Source organism: Cupressus sempervirens, chromosome 3 (assembly GCF_028749045.1).
Source record: "Cupressus sempervirens isolate cs-2001-9-10 chromosome 3, ASM2874904v1, whole genome shotgun sequence".
Lineage (NCBI taxonomy): Eukaryota > Viridiplantae > Streptophyta > Pinopsida > Cupressales > Cupressaceae > Cupressus > Cupressus sempervirens.
In genome coordinates, this window is record NC_143120.1 from 109,653,712 (window position 1) to 109,675,668 (window position 21,957).

General features: G+C 31.7%; 1 protein-coding gene across 6 annotated transcripts in view; it reads left to right on the top strand.

Annotated features, from left to right (window-relative positions):
- The window catches only part of LOC149565022 (flavin-containing monooxygenase FMO GS-OX-like 8), a 124,965-nt gene extending 116,154 nt beyond the window's left edge, over positions 1 to 8,811 (top strand). For 4 of the 6 annotated variants that reach the window (XM_089818555.1, XM_089818556.1, XM_089818559.1 and 1 more), the window contains one exon: positions 8,542 to 8,811. In XM_089818555.1, the coding sequence (XP_089674681.1) occupies positions 8,542 to 8,709 (168 nt within the window). In that variant the 3' untranslated portion in view covers positions 8,710 to 8,811. The remainder of the gene's footprint in view (positions 1 to 8,541) is intronic. The other 2 variants (XR_016361991.1, XM_089818558.1) reach the window with 2 other exon arrangements.
- Positions 8,812 to 21,957: the final 13,146 nt, after the last annotated feature.

The window sequence follows — 21,957 nt, forward strand, 5'->3', positions numbered from 1 at the left end:
CTCTTTCCTCTTTTTTTCAGAGAATGATTTGCATAAATTATCATGTCCTATGAATAAAATATCATCTATAAAATATTTTTGTAATCAATATCTTATCTTTAGGTCCTTCCCTGATATACAAATTGCTATTATCATTTGTCTTCTCAAAACCATTTTTTACTATGTATCCATGAAGTCTTTCATACCATGCTCTAGGAGCTTTCTTTAAACCATATAGGGCTTTATGAAGTTTACATACCATGTATCTTTGGCTTGGATCTATGAAACCTTCAGGTTGATCAATGTAGACTTGTTCCTCTAAGACTCCATTCAAGAAAGCTAATTTGACATCCATCTGATATATTTTGAATCCCTTTTGTGCTACATATGCTAGAAGTGATCTGATTCCTTCAAGTCTTGCAAGAGGGGAAAAAATTTCCTCATAATCAATACCTTCTTCTTAAGCATAACCTTTGCAGACAAGTCTTGCCTTATTTCTTGTCACTTCATCTTGCTAATGCAATTTATTTCTAAATATCCATTTTGTACCAATTACATTTTTATCCTTGGGTCTAGGAACAAGAGATCAAGTTTAATTGTTTCCTACTTTCTTAATCTCTTCATTTATTGCTTCTATCCAATTTTCATCTTCTAATGCATCTTTTATAGATCTAGGTTCAACTTCACTATGTAAACATGTACCTTTTAGTTTGTTCCTTGTCAATATGCCTTCTAACTCTCCTTCAATTATTTGATCAAGTGCATGATGCCTCCTAACATATTTTGCAAGTCTTGAATCTTTCCTTGTTTTCTTAGAACTTGGTTCTTCAAGATCTTCCTCCTTTTTCTCAAGTTCCTCTAGTAGATCTAGGTGTAGCTTAGGTGGCATTGCTTTTGACTCGGGTTGCACTGCCTAAAGTTGCAACTCGAGTTGTACTAACTATGACTTGGGATAAACTACCAATTAATTTCTAGATGTACTTAGTTTCTGATTGGCTTCAACCTTCTAAGGTAAGGTCTCAAGTTTTTCATAGTATAAAAAATTTTGATAATCCTTAGGCTCTTTTCTTCTCTATACTTCATTTCTTTTAGCAAACTCATCAATTTTCACATGTGTTCTATGACTTTGTGAGTAGAAAGATTTAGACATTTGTATGCCTTTCTTTTATTGGAGTGCCCTAGGAAATTTCTTTCATCACTCTTTGCATCGAGATTTCCTTTTCTTACATCTTTTAAGATATAGCATTTGCTTCCAAATACTCTAAGATAACAAACATTAGGCTTATATCCATACCATAGTTCATAAGGTATTTTATTTGTACCTTTCTTCAATTGAACTTGGTTTAGTGTGTGAACTATTGTGCTGATTGTTTTTCTCGAGTACTTTAGTGCAACATTATTTTCTAATAATAATGTTCTTGCACATTCCATAATGGATATGTTCCTTCTCTCTATTAGACCATTATTTTTTGGAGTTCTAGGTGTTGATACCTATCTTTTGATTACTCTTTCATTACAAAACTCATTGAATTCATTTGAGATGAATTCTCCTCTTCTATCTGATCTTAGACATTTCAAAATTTATTTTCCTTCTTTCTCAACTCTAGCCAAGTACCATTCGAACTTTTGAAAAGCATCATACTTATGTTTTAAAAACATTGCAGTCATCATTCTAGAGTAATTATCAACAAATAAAATGAAATATACATCTCCACATAATATCTTTCTACACCAATTGGCCCACAAAGATCTAGGAGTGTACTAGTTCCAAAACATCTTCCAAGTTATAGGACTTACTTTTGAAACCTCTTTTACTCATTTTTCCAATTTGACATTGTTTGCACATTCCTATCTCATGTTTCTTTAGATAAGGTATGCCATTTACTCTATTTTTCTTGGTTATGTTGATCAAATTAACAAAGTTAACATGACACATTCTTTTATTCCATAGCCAAATTTCTTGTACTTGAGATAATAAACAAGAGCTTTCATTGAGATCTAGATAAAATAAATTAACTTTAGTTTGATTTCCAATTCCAACTAGTTTTTCTTTTCCATCCAATAGTTTGGCTTCCCCATTCATGAATTCAACTTTGTATCCTATATTGTTTTGCTGAGCTACACTGAGTATATTATGCCTTAATCCCTCAACCCAACAGGAACACATTTGATTTCATCAGTTATATCAATGATACATTTTCCTTTTACATAACGTGGTTCATTGTTCCCAAATCTAATACTTTCACCATCAGAATGTTTTAAATGTTCAAATTTTGTTTTATCACCAGTCATGTGATGAGAATAACCATTCTCTATGATCCATGTATCATTTTTGCTAACATGAGAGATAAGTGTCAATTTCATTTTTCTAATCATCAAATTCATCTTTGAGAACAATATAAACTAATGCATCTTCATCTTCATCTCTACTAGAATCTTCTACAATGTAACATGATTTCTTACCTTTTCCTTTGAAGTCCTTTTAGCTTTTGAAGTCTTTCTTTTCTTTGAATTTGTTGAACTTCTTTTCTTCTTTATCTTCCTTGTTTGGACATTTAGCTACAGTGTGGCCAACTTCCTCACATGAGGAACAAATCAATGCAATCTTTCCTCTTAAGTTCCCTTTTCCCTTTGCTTCCCTTTTTGCTAGGAAAGCCTCAATAACTTCTAGGTCCTCATCTAAAACCTCTTCATCTTCACTAGCAACTTGTTTTCCTTTTGAGTTCCCTCCTTTTCTACCAAGGGTTAGTTTAGCTTTGAATGCAAATTGAAGATTATTAGAAGAAGGATCATAATTATCAAAATTGTCCAACTCAAAAATAGTGAATCTTCTCATAAGAGTATCTAAAGTCAGATCATGTGCATGATTGTATCTCATCCCATGAATAGCTCAAACTCTAATTGTATAAATAGGAAGAAGTGTTCTTAGTACCTTGCTAATTATTGTTTCTTCATTAATTGTTCTACCTGAGGCTCTAATTGCACTAACATTTTCTTTGACCCTTCACTATATTGGATGATGTTCTCACCTTTTTTCATTTTCACTTGATCAAACTTTCCTCTTAAGATTTATGCCTTATCTCTTTGCACATTTTTGTCACCTCCAAGACTTTCTTCATTTTTTCCCACATGTCAAATGCAGTAGGACAATCCTTGACTTCATCAAATTTAGAATAGTTCAAAGAGGATGCAATATCAATCATCATGATGTTGTGCTCCTTTGTTTCTTTGATTTTCTCCATAGACATAGGCTTGGGTGATGCCACATATTTGTTCTCTAGATAGAATACATCATCATCACTAATGCTTGGTATATGAAGCTTCATCAACATTTGTCATGCTGAGAAGTTTTTTGTTAAGTTTAGGAATCTCCCTTCTATAAGACATATTGAACTTTAGCTTACGTCTTTAAAAAATTTCTTTAAAGCACCATTTCTCTGATACCAATTGCTGATAATGTAAGAGGAGTAATTAAGAGAGGGGGGGAGTGTGAATCAATTACCACAAAAAAAAATCTAAGTTCCTTAGATGTCAACACAAAATTTTACTCCTTAAACCAAATACTTGCACTACTTGGTTAGAACTAAATATACATTGTAACTCAGTTAACAAAGTAATCTTAAGATATTAATGTGTATTAGTCTTTAGTAACTTAGTTGTAGAAACATAATCCATAAAGAAAATAACATGAACACATGAGACACTAGGATTTAATATGAAAACCCAACTTGGGAAAAATCACCAATGCAACTAGTTACAATTTTTTACTCTTCCAAAGTGAGCCCTATTAGGAGCCAACCCTATTAAAGGTTAAAAAACACATGGTTAAGCGTGATCCTCTTAGAGGATTTGAATCTCCCTGTTAGGAGTAGCCTTTTTAGAGGTCTTTGGATACTTCAATCTAGAAATGCCACCTTGTTACAACATTTACAAAATGACTGTTAAGTCAACTCTATTAAGAGATTTCTTCATTGCTAAAATTGTTAGAGAGTAACAACGATTGACCTAATTGATGAAGAAACTAAATTTGTAGATTCAAATCATTGTTCTAGTTTATCCTCTTGATCCTTCCTAATCAGAATATTCTTTGCAGATCCTTGAATGTTCTATCTTCAATCAATTATTCTTCTTATTTTGTATCTTTTATTCTTCTCTTCTTACACAATTGAATCCACAACTTGACCTTTCATATATGTGAAACCTAATGTTAGGTCAACTTGAATATCCTTTCAAAAAAATATTTAACATCTTTTGAGTCAACTTGTATTAACCATTTGTTAGAGTTTTAGGTGACTCTACAACACCCCTAGGATCAAATGAAAGACCAAGAAAAATTCCACAAGAGATTGGCAAGACAATTGCATGAAGATGCAAAAATTATATTATTGATAATGGACTTGATTGACATCCAATAGATTTATTTGAAATGTACATAATAGGCCTCCTTATATAGGAGAGGTGATAAGAGACAATGATAAGGAGAAGATAAGCTATCACCCACACAAGGTGGAATCACATATCCACCAAAGGTGGATCATCCTCCATTATGCAATGAAGTATGTGCAATGATGAGGATGATAATGTGATATGTGCATTAAAGGTAGAATGAGATAACAACTATGACCACCTAGAGTGGAATTCTCCTACACCATGTGTTTAATTGAGGTGCAAACTCCCAAGTATCTCAATCACAAACTACTATGCAATGCATTATCCTAAGTAAGCTTAAGTAACTATAATTAGTGAATATTTAATTATACCAATAACCCTTAAGTGCAACTTAGGGGAATGCACTTAAACTCAAAATTCAAGATGGATCCTAGCTACTAGGACATTTTAGGTACCCATGTACAATATGAAAAGCAATACATGAAATGTAATCTCTCATAAAGTGGAGAAAGAGACAAAACCTCATGAGAAAAACCATCCCCAAAAAGAGAAATGAAAACAAGACGCATGCATGGATGGAGTACTCAAGACCCCCCAACAATTGCGTACATCATGTATATACAAAGAATGATCCCCCCATAGGAAGGAAATAAGGAGGCATGATATCCATCCCCCCCCCCCCCCATAATGAAGAAGCTCCAATGTATATGAAGAGTACCTACAAGAAAAATATAATCCAATGACTACAAGAAACATGTCTCCCCTTAGAAAGAGATAAATACATCAAATGATGAAGAAGCCACTCCATGTAAAAAGTGAGGAAGGGGGAAGAAGGTCTCCATGTATGCATCTATAAAGATTGAATAAGTGTCTCCAAGATCAACTATTCTATCAGACCATCAAGCTAACCTATGAGATGTGATAAACCAAGAGAACATGAAGAGTTGGGAAATCCAATCTCCAAAGAAGGTGAAGAAGTATCTCAAAGAGAAACTCCCTTAGATGTATCAACTAAATCTACATTATGAGACTCATATGAAAGAGCATTCAAGAATTCATCCCACACTACACAATTTGAAGCATAAAGATCATCCTGTTGAATAGTAGATCTCATGTTTGAAGAAGTAGGAGGTGGAGGAGTAGGAAGTCCAAAACTTGTCTCAAGAACAAAATGATTCAAGTGTCCAATGTTCTCCTCACATGAATTATTCACCCTTGATAAAGGGCTAGGTACATCATGAATATCATCATCATTATCAACAAAATGTGCAAAAGAATACAAGCATGATGTATGATCAACAACTCCTATAGCTATGACATCTCTAGTCTCCATGTCCCTAATATAGACACAATTAGGAGTGAACTCAACAATTTTACCTTGTGCCCCATGAGTAATTTGGTAAATGGAAAGGATATTAGTGGTCAAGGATGGCACACAAAGAACATCATTACATGTACCCTCTCCCATAGAAATAGAACCTTTCCCACAAACCTTCATGTATGCATTATTACCCGTCAATTTAGGTGGAGAAGTACAAGATGCCATATGATGTGATGCACCTAAATCATGAAGCCATTTACCTTGCTTAGGATGTGTGGTAGCAATGAACACTTGTCCTTTGCCTCTAGATGATGATGTAGATGTAGCAACTACCTAATATTGAGAAGAAGGAGAAGACATTGATGAGGGCAACTAGATATTGTTCTTTTGAACAAGAGAGTGAGCTCATCAATCTTCTTATGGAAACATTTATGCTCATCATGTCCTATATTTTTTCAATAAGCAAATTTATCTCTCTTTCTTCTAGATGTTTCCTCTCTTGAAGAGGACTTACACTCAATATTATGTTGTAAAGGAGAGTCATCACCTTTTTCATGTTGCTTAGGATCCTTTTGTTGTTTGTTTCCCTTTCCTTTGGGAGCCTTTGGAGAGGAGTCATTTGCATCGATGCTTTGAAGGCTTCAATTTACCCATGTGTGCTAACTTTTTTTGTTACCTTATGAGCTAAGCTACAAATTCATCAAGAGAAATCATTTTATATGCACTACCAAGAGCATCCATAGTAGCATAGAATGTGGAAAAAAAAGATTGAATATTCAAGACCTAGCTTGAAAATAATAGATAATATCAATTGCTCATCATCTTTAGTAATACCACAATTAGAAAGCTCCAATGTAATGGAATTGAACTTAGAGTAAAAGTCTTGAATATTGTCAAAATCATATGGACTTAGACCTATAAGCTCATTTCTCCAATTTGAATTTTCTTATTCTATTAGGTTTATCAAAGATTCCTTCCAATGTTATTTAGGCATCATGAGAATGTGTGCATGATGCAATATGATATAAAAAATCATTGGAGATGGTAGATCTAAGAGAGCCAAGTGCTTTATCCCTTCTATCAAACCACTTCCTTCTTTCTACAACACCTGTAGCTATTTCTAGATCTTGTCCAAGAATCATTCTAAACAATCCAATACTCATCAACTGATTACAAACTACTTATTTCCATTCATGATAGTTATATAGTGAGTAATGGAACTTTTGAAAAATCCATAATGAAATCAAATGATGACTGAAATCAATTGATAACTCCTTCAAATTACTAACTCAATTAAACGAATTGAAATCAAAGTATTCACCAAGTGCAAATATAACCAAAAAAGACCTATTTTTGAAAGTGATATTCCCACTCCAAATCACTGAAATCTTATTACAAATCTAGAAAGTAAAGGAAAAATCATGCACTTTCAAAAAAAATTGCACTTGAAAATGTTATCGAATGTACCTAAATAGAGCCTTGAAAGTTGTAGAAAATGGGATTTGCGATTTTCAAAAAAATTCAAAGATAGAGATCCAAAATCACCTACACCACTATGTAGATTGTGAAATTCTACCCCCCCCCCCCCCTCCCCCCCCCCCCCAAAAAAAAAAAGAAAAAGGAGTCTGTATGAGGGAGATATCGCTGTTTGAAAATCACCTCTGAAATTATTTTTTCTAAATTATCATCATCGAACTTTCAAAAATAATATGTCTCTAGATTTAGCCTTAGATGTCCAATTTGGATGAAATAAAATTTAATTTAGGGGTTTTGGGACCTCCTCTATATGATGCCAACATTTGATTTTCACCAGCAAGCTCCAATTTTCACTTGCAATAGAAGGCTGCAAAATAGGACTCCCAAAATCTCCTCCAAATTATGATGTCCAAATTGCCAAATGCTGCACCAATAAGGATTCAAGCCAAGATTTCTCTACTTGAGAATAATTATACACACCATGAGAGCTTTGATACCATCTTAGAGTTTTAGGTGACTCTACAACACCATTGGGATCAAATGAATGACCAAGAAAACTTCCACAAGAGATTGGCAAGACAATTGCATGAAGATATGAGAATGCTATTATTGATAATGGACTTGATTGACATCCAATGGATTGATTTGAAATGTACATAATAGGCCTCCTTATATAGGAGAGGTGATAAGAGACAATGATAAGGAGAAGATAAGCTATCACCCACATAAGGTGGAATCACATGTCCACCAAAGGCAGATCATCCTCCATTATGCAATGAAGTATGTGCAATGATGAGGATGATAATGTGATATGTGCACTACAGGAGGAATGAGATAACAACTATGACCATCCAGAGTGGAATTCTCCTACACCATGTGTTTAATTGAGGTGCAAACTCCCAAGTGTTTCAAACACAAACTACTATGCAATGCATTATCCTAAGTAAGCTTAAGTAAGTGTAATTAGTGAATATTTAATTACACCAACACCATTTAATTAACAAAAGTATTCTACTAGTAGTCAGCTAACACTAATAGGAGTCACTTGGTTAATGTTGAATTCCTTTGGTAACTGACCTGACTTAGTTAATAAAAACACCCTTTATTGACCAACCTCACTCAGTTTACACTGACTTTCTTAGATGACTAGTTGAACTTGGTTCCTTCTGAATTTAGCTCGGTGGACACTGGAATCTCTTTTGGTGCCCAACTAAGCTTTGTTAACACTAGTTGTGCTTGGTTAGAGTGTGACATTTGTGTAACATCAATGACAATATACAATTGAATAATTATTTTCAACAATACTTAATATTAATATCTTTTTATTTTTTAAGCAAGAATTTTTTCTTATTTATTTCTTAACATGGTTTCTACAGTATTATGACCAACTTGCAGATTGGTCAGGGGCATCCCATTTTGAGGAATGGAAGAAAAATATGGTAACACAAAATATTAGTTTAATAAACTCCTATCCAGAAATGTTTAGGGACTTATGGAATGAAAATTGTCCACATGAGTTGATGGAAAAATTTCCTATAGTATGACATTGTAATGGGATGAGTTCTTTATTTGTTGATATAAAAACTTAGTTATTTTACACAAAGTTATCATATTTTGAGTAAATCTAATTGCTAAAATTTGAGTCATAGATGTTTCCTACTTGATAAAGTTTTTAAATATTGAGTTGGAAGTTTCTAGTGATAATTATTCATAATAAAGTTAGTATTTGTGTTAATTTGAATGAGTAATTCTTTTTTAAAATAGTTTATTATAAGGTGAAAATAGTTGTTCTACATTTCAAAAGAAACCCTTCCTAATCTTGAAAATATTATTTCATAAAATTTATTGTGTGTGTGTTAAAGGTTATCTTTTATATGAAAATGATAAGCTAATTTTGATAATTAATGATTGTTGTCATCTAAGAAAAATTTGATACAATTCAAATAATCTCAATGGTTGCTTTTTTTTTTACCATAGATGTATCATTCTTAATATTAGTTTGTTGGCCAACTTCTTCTTATTTTTCCCTTTATGATCTTTTGTCATATAATATTGGTCTTAACTTTGTGCTTTGCATTATATTTTATCATTGACACTTGATTATTTATAAAGTAAGCATGTTCAATTTTAGAAACTCTATCACTACCTTTAATTTTAGAACTTTTATTCATGCCTTATTTTAGTAAAAAAGTTATTGATTGTGCATTACTTATTGTATTTTCTATTAAGTTATTGTGTATACTATATGCAATTTTTATTTTAGTTTTATTTTTCTTTATTAAGTTTATTTATTAAAGATGAGATAAATAAAAAATATAGATATATACACACATCTTTTTATAATGTGTTGTGTGTGTACACACACACATACACACACACACGTGTGTGCGTCCCTTATTACTTCTTAGTTATTTATACGAATAATGGACCACATGTGTGGTTATTACATCTTTGTTAGACTATGAATGCAATAGTTGAATCACAAAAGCATTTCCCATACATATGAGCCCAAGGCACTATTTATACTAAACTTCATTAGGTTTCCTAATCTTTCTCCTTTTGAATTAAGTTTACTTATCAACATAAAAAGAAATTACTATTATTTAAATTGACAAGTAAAATCAATACTTCTTTAGAAATCAAAGTAAAATAAATAGAATATTTTTTGATAGAGAGATCATCTCGCCATTGAATTCAACATAAATTACTCTCTATTCATAACCAAAGTATAAATTGTTGTTATTCTAGTATTCATGTAGTCATTTATTTCTTTTAAAAAAGAATCAATTTAGAAAGGAGAAGTAATCTGAAACAAAGATTTTACAAGATTAACACAATAATATAAATTACTATTTGTATTTATGTATCTTTCATTATAATGTAAAACTATAGAAAATCCAAGTATCCAACATATAATGTGAATCAAATCACATATAATAATAAAAAGAAAATTTTGAGAATAAATATATAAATAAAATGAACATGTTTCAAAATAGATATATAAATAAAATAAACATATTTTCAAAGAACTATGATTTATTTCTTGGCAATCACATATCATGAAGGGAAATATAGACAACAATCCCATTCATGTGAAATAAATAACATGAACTTAGATTTCATAAAAATGTGGTTCAATATAACTGTTTTAGAATATCATCGAAATATTATCCAATTTATTATGTCTTTATATAGGTGATGAGTCAACCTTATTTAAATATCACTTTGATGATTATACTGGTAGTCGCATGCTTTTCTGAATGCAACCATGAGCTGATAGTAAATATAATTTTTTTAAGAATATAAATAGCCATTTTATGAAAAGGATATATTTCTCAAAAAAATAATACCTTTAGTGATTGAGAAATTAAGTTTCCACAATTAATGCTAATAAATACATAACATTGAAAGCTTTGACAATTTATGTACTACTAATGAAATCATAAATTAACATTAAATGTTTTATATTCAATTGTTTATCTAATTTATATTTTTAAATCAATATTTCAAATCACTCTCCAATATCCATCTTATTAGAGTATTAAGAAATAGCAGAAAAAATATCACACAAGAAGTCAAGTGAAGTAAGAGACCCACAATATCGTGAAGCAATAAAGACACTATATTTATCATAACCAAACATATCACAAGGAAACAACGATGTAAAGATGTATTTTTCATAACTCGTGAGCATTCAATCATAATAGGTAACTTAATTTGCAATGTAAAACACAACTTGGTAATTTCAAATACATAAAAAAAAGTTTACATCGAATAACAGTATCCTAGATAGGAAAAATACACATTTACTCAAAATATGCCAAACTTATTAATCTTTGTTAATTTTCAATGATCTATAAAAAAGATTGATTATGATTAAAATTACAAAATTATCTTAACCTCCCATTTTAGAGAACAAGTGGTCATAATAAATTAAGACAATCCAACAGTTGATAAAATACCACAAATCATTTCTTTCTAACTCAAGCTATTCTTAAATATTCTAGGGAAGTGAGATTTTGTGATCAACCATTTCATTTTGGACACAAAATAGTCACAAAATCTATATTTCAAAATTTTATTTTTCTTGCATAATGGGCATTTGGCCAATACAATCTTTAAACATTTTAGCCTATCACCTACTGCCAACTTTAAATGAAGAATTTTCCAAGAAAGGAAGTTGGAATTTGCACTAGCTTTCAACTTCCAAATTTGGGCACTTAAGCTCCTCCATTTTCTTTCCCAAAATTTGCAACTTTATTTTAAATCAAGTCTTATATATAGTGGCATTTTTTAAAGAAGCATATGATAGATTTTTTTTCCATAGAAAACAACAAAATCATTATTTCTCTTACCAAATCCAATCTTTAAAAAATTTGCATTTTAAAGGGTACAAATTTTTTATAATTAGTTCAATGGGAACTGCTAATCAACAAAAATAAAGAGCCCCTTTATTGTTTAACAAAATGTATCTTTAGTATGTTTCCAACTATCCCAAACAAGAGATTAGAAATCCAAAATACCTCCAAATTGTTGTAGACCTTTTTTGAAAAGACAACAAGATTCTATAGGAAAAGTGATAGTAAGTGACTAACCATATTGCACTAACATATTCCACCAGATGAAATAAGATCCAAAACTAAACCCAAATTGTAAAGAATCTTATTTCTAATTCCTAAATCTACAACACTATTGTCATTCTTTCTAAATAGGTTAGAGAAGAAGAAGCTTTAATTCAAATAAATGGAGAAAGAATTATTTTGAAGAATTAATTTTTTGTCCAACTGAGCCATGCCTTGCCATTTATTATTCATAGTTGTAGTACTAATTTGATATCATATCAGGATCTTTCATTTCCTATCTCTTGATATCACTCTCATAATCTATTTTTCCACTAAGTAAATCCCCTATGTTTTTTAGTCTAAAAAAACTAAAGTACATCTATCTTTATGTTGAATTACAATGTAGCCAAGAGTGTTAGGAGTAGTAGTTAACATTACACTAAATATTGACCAGTTAATATGTAATACAACCACTAGACGTATACATGACATAGAGACTATTAAACCATGTCACGATTCCCTGTGAAAAATGTTGGCATACTACCAACAATCCCTCTCCCAATCTCACTATGGCCTATTTGGGTTTAAACTTGTGATAGAGGAAGTGGTTTCCATTGTACAAAAAAATTTCCCTCTTGACTCTTGATATAACTACTAGACTTATAGAAGATAGAGGAAGTTGTTAAACCATGTCACAAATCCTTGCAAGAAATGTTGGCAACTACCAACAAAGAGGTTATTTTGAAACCCTTTTTCCTCTCCTGATTAGAATATAAGAATTAATGAATGATCTTATTTAGATCCTCAAAGCCTTTATTAGAATACATATGCCATGATGAATTTTAAACATGATAATCCAAAATAATCTTGTTAGCCACCTAGATTTTTCACTAAAAAGAAAGAAGCTTGCTCCCCTTATTAAGTGATTTATTTTTCAGTTTGGATAAGAAGCACGTCCACATATCAGATAAACTTACACCTATTTCAAAGGGAATACATAAGTATCTTGTGATATTTCCATGTTTAATTTATCTTTGATCCTTAGGGCCCTAGTGAGGAACAAGATCAACTTATATCATAAAAAAATTAGTCTCTTCTATTTGTATATCTCTTCTTATATATATTGTTACATGTTATGTTGTACATGTGATATTATTTGCACTTATTCCCTTGAATAGTATTCCTAGTTTTGTACAATAAGGTAGCACCGATTCTTTTGGTCTCCACATTGTTGGCCCAAAAATATTCTTCTTTGTATCTCTTACATATATTTTTCTTCATTGTGTTGCAATTATAAATTTTTGGGGAATAATGATATTTCATACTTCATATAATATTACATATTATGATATGATCATACTAACTCCAAAGTTGTTATATCCCATCATGTTTTCTCTTTCTATCATGTGTTTATTTCCCTTGGTATGTTCTCTCTCTTGGGAGTATTTCATAGTGGAAACATTCTTAGAAGATGCATGTATGCTTATGTTAAAGCTACTGCTCATGATAAGGTGTTTATAATTTCTTTAATGTTGGGGCATACACTTTTCTCATCTTTTTTCTTGCAATCATAGAGTAGAAAATATAGATCCTAAGTATGGATTGGAGTACTTTTTCCTTGTGTACCTTGTATGGTTTATGGATTATCCTCAAACTTATGCATTGTTGATTCATCTCTTTTTGCATGCACTATTAGTTTCCTTTTACCTACTAAGAGTTCCTAGGGGATTGTTCATTTTGGATCTCTCTCCAAACAACTAGTAGTTTGGGAGACCCAATCCTTTCTTTTCATTTATCTTTTTGGACTATTGATAGTCCAAGAAGCTCGGTCTTATTTTTTATCCCTTAAAGACACACACATCCTTATGCCTGGATCATTTTTTTATTCTTCTTTTTGGGAGATGGAGTTCCCTTGAATATGTGCCCTTTGATTGATTAACTAGCACACTACATGTACTTTCTAAACCATTCAATTCATATTCGATGGGTTGATTAGCATGCCACACACACTTGCTAGACCATTCAATGCCATCTCCTATATTAGTGTACACTTTTTTTTTTGTTTTTCTTGTGTGGTTAACAAGAAGGAACACAAACCTCATTGGAAAATTAAATAAACCCCTTTGTATTACTATCTCTCTTATAGTGATTTTGGATATGATTAGGACTCAAGTCATTTAGGAGGAGGTATATCGATTGGTGGAGGTCATTGAGGTTCTTGTTCTTTGTTAGGAGAGTTTTGTGGTTGATTTGGATCATTTGGTTGAGGATTTTGTGGTGGATTGGGTGGAGGGTTTTCTAGGGTATTTTTCACATTAAAAATGTTGTTATTATCAAGCTCCAAATAGAGACATTTAAGATGTTTCTATTAGTGTGTGGAGACCTCTAGGTTAAGCTTCAATTATCATGTTTTATCAAATATATTAATGAAATCACCAAATATCTATGATAGTTAGATCATTTATGCTCTTGTCTTATAATTTCTGCCAACATCCTAAACCTATTCGGTACCCAACCCTTTGGCTCTCTTCATAATCTTTCCCTCTATTTTTAAACATTAGAAAATAATGTATGTATTAATAGGAAATGTGAAGGTAACCTTCTATGTTTAATCAACTAAGGAGCATGAAAGTCATGCCTAAGTTCACACATATTAATATGATAGATTTTGAAAAAAAATTTCAAGTCTTCCATAGGATATGCATTTTAACTTTAGATTGAATTCCACAAGTAAACCCTATTTTCAAAAGATTTATAATATATCTCAAGTGCTCTAGCTAGAAATTATATAGATTTCAAAGAAAATAGAGGCATGCCTTTCATTACTAAAGATAAGTTTGTTAAACTTGGAGTCAAATCTTAATTTATTACATATCTCTACATTCTGAATAATGTTATATTCTTTAATGAAGATCTCAGCTAGAATGTATCATGTAGGAATAAGATTTATACCCTTTCCAAAGGAAGTGCAACAAGTTACAAGGTCAAAGTACTAATCTAAAGCAAAGTTGTCCTTTACAAATAATTGTAATCTATGTGTTAATCTCAAATATTGGAAAATTGAATTCTAAAGTTTAGTAAAGAGAAGGCTTAACTTAACCAAAATCCCCAAAATTGGGATAAATGTAATCTAATCATATCTCTATGTTCCAATTATATGTAATGAAATGAATGCCTTCCTAAAGTCACATTTCTAAATAAGGGGCATATGTATCTTGAGTAGATAGGACACTAACATCCAAGGCAAGACTAGAGTTTTCTTCCCCATTCCTTTTCCCTCAGCGTCTTCACTTTGAAATGGGATAAAAAATAATTATATGAATATATTGATATTACATAAATTTATAGCAGTTGAATTTTATCAATTAAAATAATGTTGAAGTAGTATTTTTCATTTTTCCATAAAATTCTACATTAAGCTTATTAATTAGTGACTAGTCCTTTTGGATGAAATCGTCATCTAAAGAAAGAAATTTGTCTTTGGAAAGTAAAAATTCAACCACTTATGAAGTGTGTAATGAATTATTTGATATCCACCCTTTTACTATTAAGAAGATTTCATAAAAGAATTAGTTATTTTATTTTATTTTTTAGATAAACATGGTCTAAAAGAACTATAATTCAAAATATTTAGATAAAATAGAATAAATCTTCCATTTAAAGTATATTTTTTTATTGGGAAGCCTTTGTAAGGTGCCCTATGCAAGGTTCCATTATTGTGGCCTCTATGGATAACGACTACCAAGTGTAGATTGGATATCTTGCATATTTTTTGTGGCTGCCATTTTTTTCATCTTGTTAAGAGACATTTCCATGTTACCTTATTAGCTATCATTTTTTCCTTATCTATGATTTGGGTTGGTAATATGATTTTTTGCCTTATGTTTGAGATGTATTTCTATTAGGGGTGTTGGGAGGGTCACAATTAAAGGGCTTTGTGGTGTATGACACTTGTCTTTTGTCAATATTTTAGTCTCCTCGACCTATTCAAAAAATGCATGATTAGAAGAGACAAGAAAAATTATAGTAAAATTAACAAAAATTAGAGCCTTCGTTATCATCAAATTGTGCCTTCTCATGTTTAGAAACTTCATTTTAGTGAGTGTTTTTTCAGATTGTGAGGAGGGATATTTTTATATTGCTTTCCCTTTTACAAATTCCTTTGCAATACCATATGTGTTTATATGCAATCATATTGTTAGAACTATCTTGATCTAAAGCAACTGATCATTTTTGTGGTATGGGTAGAATTAATTTTCAGACCATGGATTTCAAAGTTTGAGAGAGTAGCTCTTGAAAACTAGACAATCTTGTTTATAATATATTTAATTTTCTCATAATTGTGAAAATTAAAATTGAAAGTAAAATCAACTTGTGTACTGAATACAACTTTGTTAATCTGAAGCATTTCAACATAAATACTAAAGTAAATTGTTAATGATTTTTTGTTCAATTCCTCATAGCCTTAGCCCGTCAGTATTTCCATGTATAAGATCTTTTTTCAATGAGGTTATTGAGTCTTTGAAGTGATATGTTCTTGATAATTCTTAGTAGGAAACTATGAATTTCTATAGATAATGACCCACTCTTGTCAAAGGAGAAGGGATGAAGTAGAAAGAGAGGGGGAGGATGGAGGGAGGGAGGGGAAGGGAGAATAAGGAGGGATGAAGTAGTAGAGAGAAGGATGGGAAGGGAAAAGGGAAAGAGGGAGGGAGTGAGAGAGGAGGAGGAGGAGGAGGAGAGTGGGTGAAAGAGGAAGGGATGGAGAGTTAGGCTCCCCATTTCTCCTTTCTTCATTGAGCCTTTTTTTGTAAGGAAGAAAAGGTATACATAAATGCTCTCTACACTACTCTTAAGAGGAAAACTATGAAAATTTCAACTTCAGTTTTACAAAAGATCTAAAGAAAAGCATTAATAAATAATTAAAATAATAATGAACACATAACACAGTAATTACTATGAGGGGGGTGAATTAGTTATCCTCGGGTCTAGATGTACCAATTAAACTTTTGAACTCTTCAAGCAACTTAGATCTAATCATTAAGCAGGTTAGTTTATGTAGCAACTTATTAGTAATATAAACTTGCAGTCCACTATCCCAATAATAACTTAACTTGCAAAATGTAAAATATAAAACAATAAAACATCACAAATTTACATCCACACAAGTAAGACACTAGGATTTAATGTGGAAACCCAATTTGGGAAAAAACACCAGTAACATGTCATAAATTTTCACTCTTCTAAAGTGAGATTTATTAAGAGTCAACCCTGTTAAAGGTTACAATACACACTATTAGGAGTGATCTTGTTAAAGGATTTAATCACCTTGTTAGGAGTAGCCTTGTTAGAGGAATTAAGAATATTCTATTAGAATTTCACCTCGATTAAAGGATTTACAAATGGTTGTTAGGTTAACCTTGATTAAAGGATTTTAATTGATACAATGGTTAGAAAGTAATAGTAGGTTGATCTGACAAATACAACTCACTTTGCAAATATAGATCATAATGTAGATCATCTACTAACTTGTTGACTAAACTCTATTCATTTCTCTATTACTATCTTTGATTTTCTTCAAATATACTTCAAGCAATCACTCTTCACCTTAGCTCTTCTCCTTCTTCTCAAGTTCACCAATCAACAAAATTAGAAATTGCTAACCTCATTAGGTTAATCCTTATGCCTCCTTAAATAGGTATCTTTGATCTTTTGTCACTTAAACATCATCGTTGATATTAGTTTTATGATCATATTCAACACATACAATGAATCTATCCACCTTCTCATTCATCATCTTCTCTTCTATAAAATTCTCTTTGAATCCATGCCTAGAAACAATCAAATACATTTTTTCAAACATTAAATGCTCCATCTCATCAATACTTATCATTCATGTTCTTTGACCAATCTAAAATTTCAACTAAGTTGGCTAGGAATCTCAATTCCTTCACAAATTGACAAATGTAGACACTAACCAAAATTGTATTCCTCGGCCTCCATCATCACTAGATAACTAGTTCAATACTACTATGTCTTGCTAGGCTAACACTGACTTTTCTCGATCCAACTTTCCTTATACTTTGTCTTTATTGGTTCTTGGTCAAAAATATATTTTCTCAACTTCTACTGTTCACTCGGTCAACACTAGTAGAATTTGACTTCAACTATAAGTTCCTTACTCTTCTTCTTTGAAGATAAGTTTAGCCTATGTGTTTGGTTCCTCATTGATCATCTCTTTTAGGCTTCAACTCAAATATCTTATCCACTTAGTGTTATGATTAAACAACACATTAGCTTGTCAAGGTCCAACTGATCAAGTTCTCATTGTAGTTCCACATAAGTCAACCTTTCCAAGAGGTCCTCTTGTTATATCTTCTTTTTAAATCCTCTTCATCAATCATTTTGATATGGCACTCTATTCAGGTAGGAACTATCTCACTAATAGGGTTTCACATCAATGATGATATAACAATTGTTGCAATTATAGTTTCCAACAATTTTCCTCTTTGGCATTGATATGCAACATGTCACTTCAAGGTACTATATAACCCAAAAAAATTGATTCAAGTATCCATTTGATTTTCTTTAATCAACTCCCTCTATATTCAATAACAAATTTTCATTAATATCATTTGTTTCATTCTAATTCTCATCTCAGTGGCCAACAATCTCTCTAATCTCATCTTTTACTTTCATTATGATTCTCATTCATGTAGCTCTTATAGGAAACACCTCACTCTTTTTCTCTTTGCATATACACTTCCTCTTGAATAGATATTTTCTGAATTTGTCTCCCTCCTTGATGGTAACTATATGGCCTCTCCCTATGTTCTCATTACTACATATACGACTCCTTCAAAATCTCTTTCATCTTTTTGTACTATTGATGGTAACTTGATGGTAATTTTAAAATTCTCCCTCTTTGAAAACAATGCCAAATACATTTCAACATCTTCATATATATATATATATATATATATATATAACATCTTCAACATGTAAATATCTCTTTATTAGTTCTTTGAACTAGGTTTTACTTATGTCATCTTGTTTATGACTGATTCAACATATTGTGCCTCTCTCTTCATAGCTTTAAGTAGGTCCTAAAGTGTGACCTTCTATATAAACTTGCAAGATCTTCTAATGAAAACATTTTATGCATAGCTCATAGACTCAGTTATGTGAATCACCCCCAATTTACCTCTTAGAGATTCATGTGCATCCTTAGGTAAAGATTTTTTTCTATATATTATCTAACTTTTCCTTTGTATTCGCACACTCCAATCTCACTTGTATTGTTGGAAATATAGATGGAGTAACTGAGGTGGGGGGGTGAATTAGTTACCTCAAAAAAAAATCCATAGATCCCTTAGATGTCTTATAAAACTAGTTATTGATGTCACTCGGTAGATGCTGTGTGTGTTAACTTATTACTGATCTTTAAGCATTCACAATGATTAACATAAAACCATAAAGAAAATAACATGAACACATGAGACACCAGATTTAAAGTGGAAACCCAATATGAGAAAAACCACCAAGTAACTAGCTATTGATTTTCATTCTTTTGAAGTGAGCCCTCTTAGGAGCCAACCCTGTTAAAGGTTACAAAACACACTGTTAGGTGTGACCTTGTTAGAGGGTTTAATCACCCTGTTAAGAGTGGCCTTGCTAGAGGACTTTAGAAAAATTAAATAGAAATGTCACCTTGTTAGAGGATTTACAAAATGGATGTTAGACCAACTCTGTTAAGAGATTTAGGAATCACTACTACAATGGTGAGAAATTAACAATGAATATACTTGAATGAGATGCAATTGAATTGTTGATACAAATCTCTATTCTGTTCCTCTAGATCCTCTCTGATTGAATAAAACTTTGCTGCTCCTCAAGGATATCTAATCCTTCTTCAAAATTTTCTCACACTTTCTTCTTCACATAATCAACACAATTGCATGCTTGCTCATGACACTTTAGAATTCACAACTTGACCTTTTATTTATACCTTAAAAATTGTCAAGTTGGCTCATTTACACATTACATTTATCAATAATCATTACCTCAGTCAGCTACAATCATTACATTAAACAATTAAGCTTTATTTCTCAAAACAATGAAATCTTTCATTAGCTGACCCTGCTCGATAAACACTGCTCCAGAAATGATTTCTAGTGTTAACCAATTGAAGCTTGGTGAACACTACGAACTCTGCAAAATCCTTTTGAGACCAAGTTAACTTGATAAACACTAACTTTCCTTTGCTAATCTTGTGAGCTCAGTTGCCATTGACTTCTACCACAAAATCCTTCGAGACCCGAGTGAGCTCGGTAGACATAGTTTCTACAGAGTATTTTCTAGGAATGCTCAATAGACTCTAGAATATTTTTTTACTGACCAATTGAGCTTAGTAGACTCTATTTGCTAACTGATATGACATTTGTGTAACATCAAAGACAACACACAATTGAACAATTGTATCCAACAATCTTCCTCTTTAGCATTGATGGAAACACAACATGTCATAGCACAATAAAATTTGAGAACAAGTCTTATCTTGATAGAACATTTCTCCCTCTTAGATTTTATGCCACAAACTTCTCTAATGCAATAATCTCTCTCTGTGAAGGAATTATATAGCTTCTTTTCAAATAGCAAACTCTTCCTTAAACAAATTCAAATTTCAAAAAGATATGACACTAAACTCCCCCGCTTTGACAACACATGCCAAAGACAACACAAATCAAATGAGTAATAATGTACCTTAAGTACTAATTCATATGCAATGTTCCCATGACTATGTTGCATCAACTGATAGATCTTCAACTTGGTTCCTATTGATGCATCACTAAAACTTTATTTTAGTGAGCTTCGGATAGGGGAATGACCCCTAGCTTACCTCTTAGATAGAAGAATGCATCCTTAGGTAATGGCTTGGTGAATATGTCAGCAATTTGTTCTTTTGTATGGACATATTCCAATCTAATCTCCTTATCCTGAACCAATTCTCTAACAAAGTGATACTTTATAGAAATGTGCTTCATTTTTTAATGCATTACTGGATTCTTTGATATGTTGATTGCACTTCTATTATCACAAAACATAACAACTAGTTCTTTGATCTCAACCTTCATGCCTTCCAATAACTATTTAAACCAAATAATATTAGAACAATTCACTGCTACTGCAACATACTCTGCTTCAACTATAGATTGGGATGTGCAATTTTTCTTTTTACTTGTCCAAGACACTAGCCTCTTTCCAAGAAAGAATTCTTCACCTCTTGTACTCTTTCTATCATCAATGTTTCCTACCCAATCAGCATTAGTAAACACTTTAAAGTCCAAACTTCCTCCAAATTTGTACCACAATCCATAATCTTTAGTGCCTTTCAACTATCTCAAGATCCTCTTGATTACCATCTTTTGCTGAAAATCTTGCTACAATACCAACTACAAGAGAAATATCAGGCCTTGTATGAACTACATACTATAATTTTCCAATAATTGATCTATATAAGGTCTAATCTACCTCTTTTGATTCATCATCCTTGGTAAGCTTTGGTCTAGTACACATGGGAGTCCCAACTAGTTTAAAATATTCCATACCAAATTTCTTGAGTATCTCCTTGATATATTTAGACCAAGTGATGTAGATACCATTCTTGCTTTGTTAAATTTGAAGACCAATAAAGAAATTTAATCTCACCAAGCATAGACATCTCAAATTCCTTGTTCATTTGTTCTGAAAAATCTTTGCATAGATCATCATTTCCTATAAACAAAGTATCATCCACAAATATTTCTGCCAAAACAATCTTGTTATCTAGTCCTTCCTTGATATACAAGCTACTATTATCATTAGTTCTCTAAAAACCAATCTGAATAAGATATTTATGCAATCTTTCATACCATGCTCTAAGAGCTTGTTTTAGACCATACAATACTTTGTGTAATTTGCAAACCATGTCTTTTTTGTCTAGATCAACAAAACCTTCAAGTTGCTCAATGTAGACTTCTTCATCTAGAATACCATTGAGAAATGTTGATTTGACATCCATCTAATATACCTTAAATCCTTTGTATGTAGCATATGTAAGTAAGGTCTTAACACCTTCCAGTCTTGCAACAAGAGAAAAGGTCTCTCCATAGTCTATTCCTTCTTCTTGAGAGTAGCCTTTATAGACCAATCTAGCTTTTTCCTTGATACCTTACCATTTTCATTCAACTT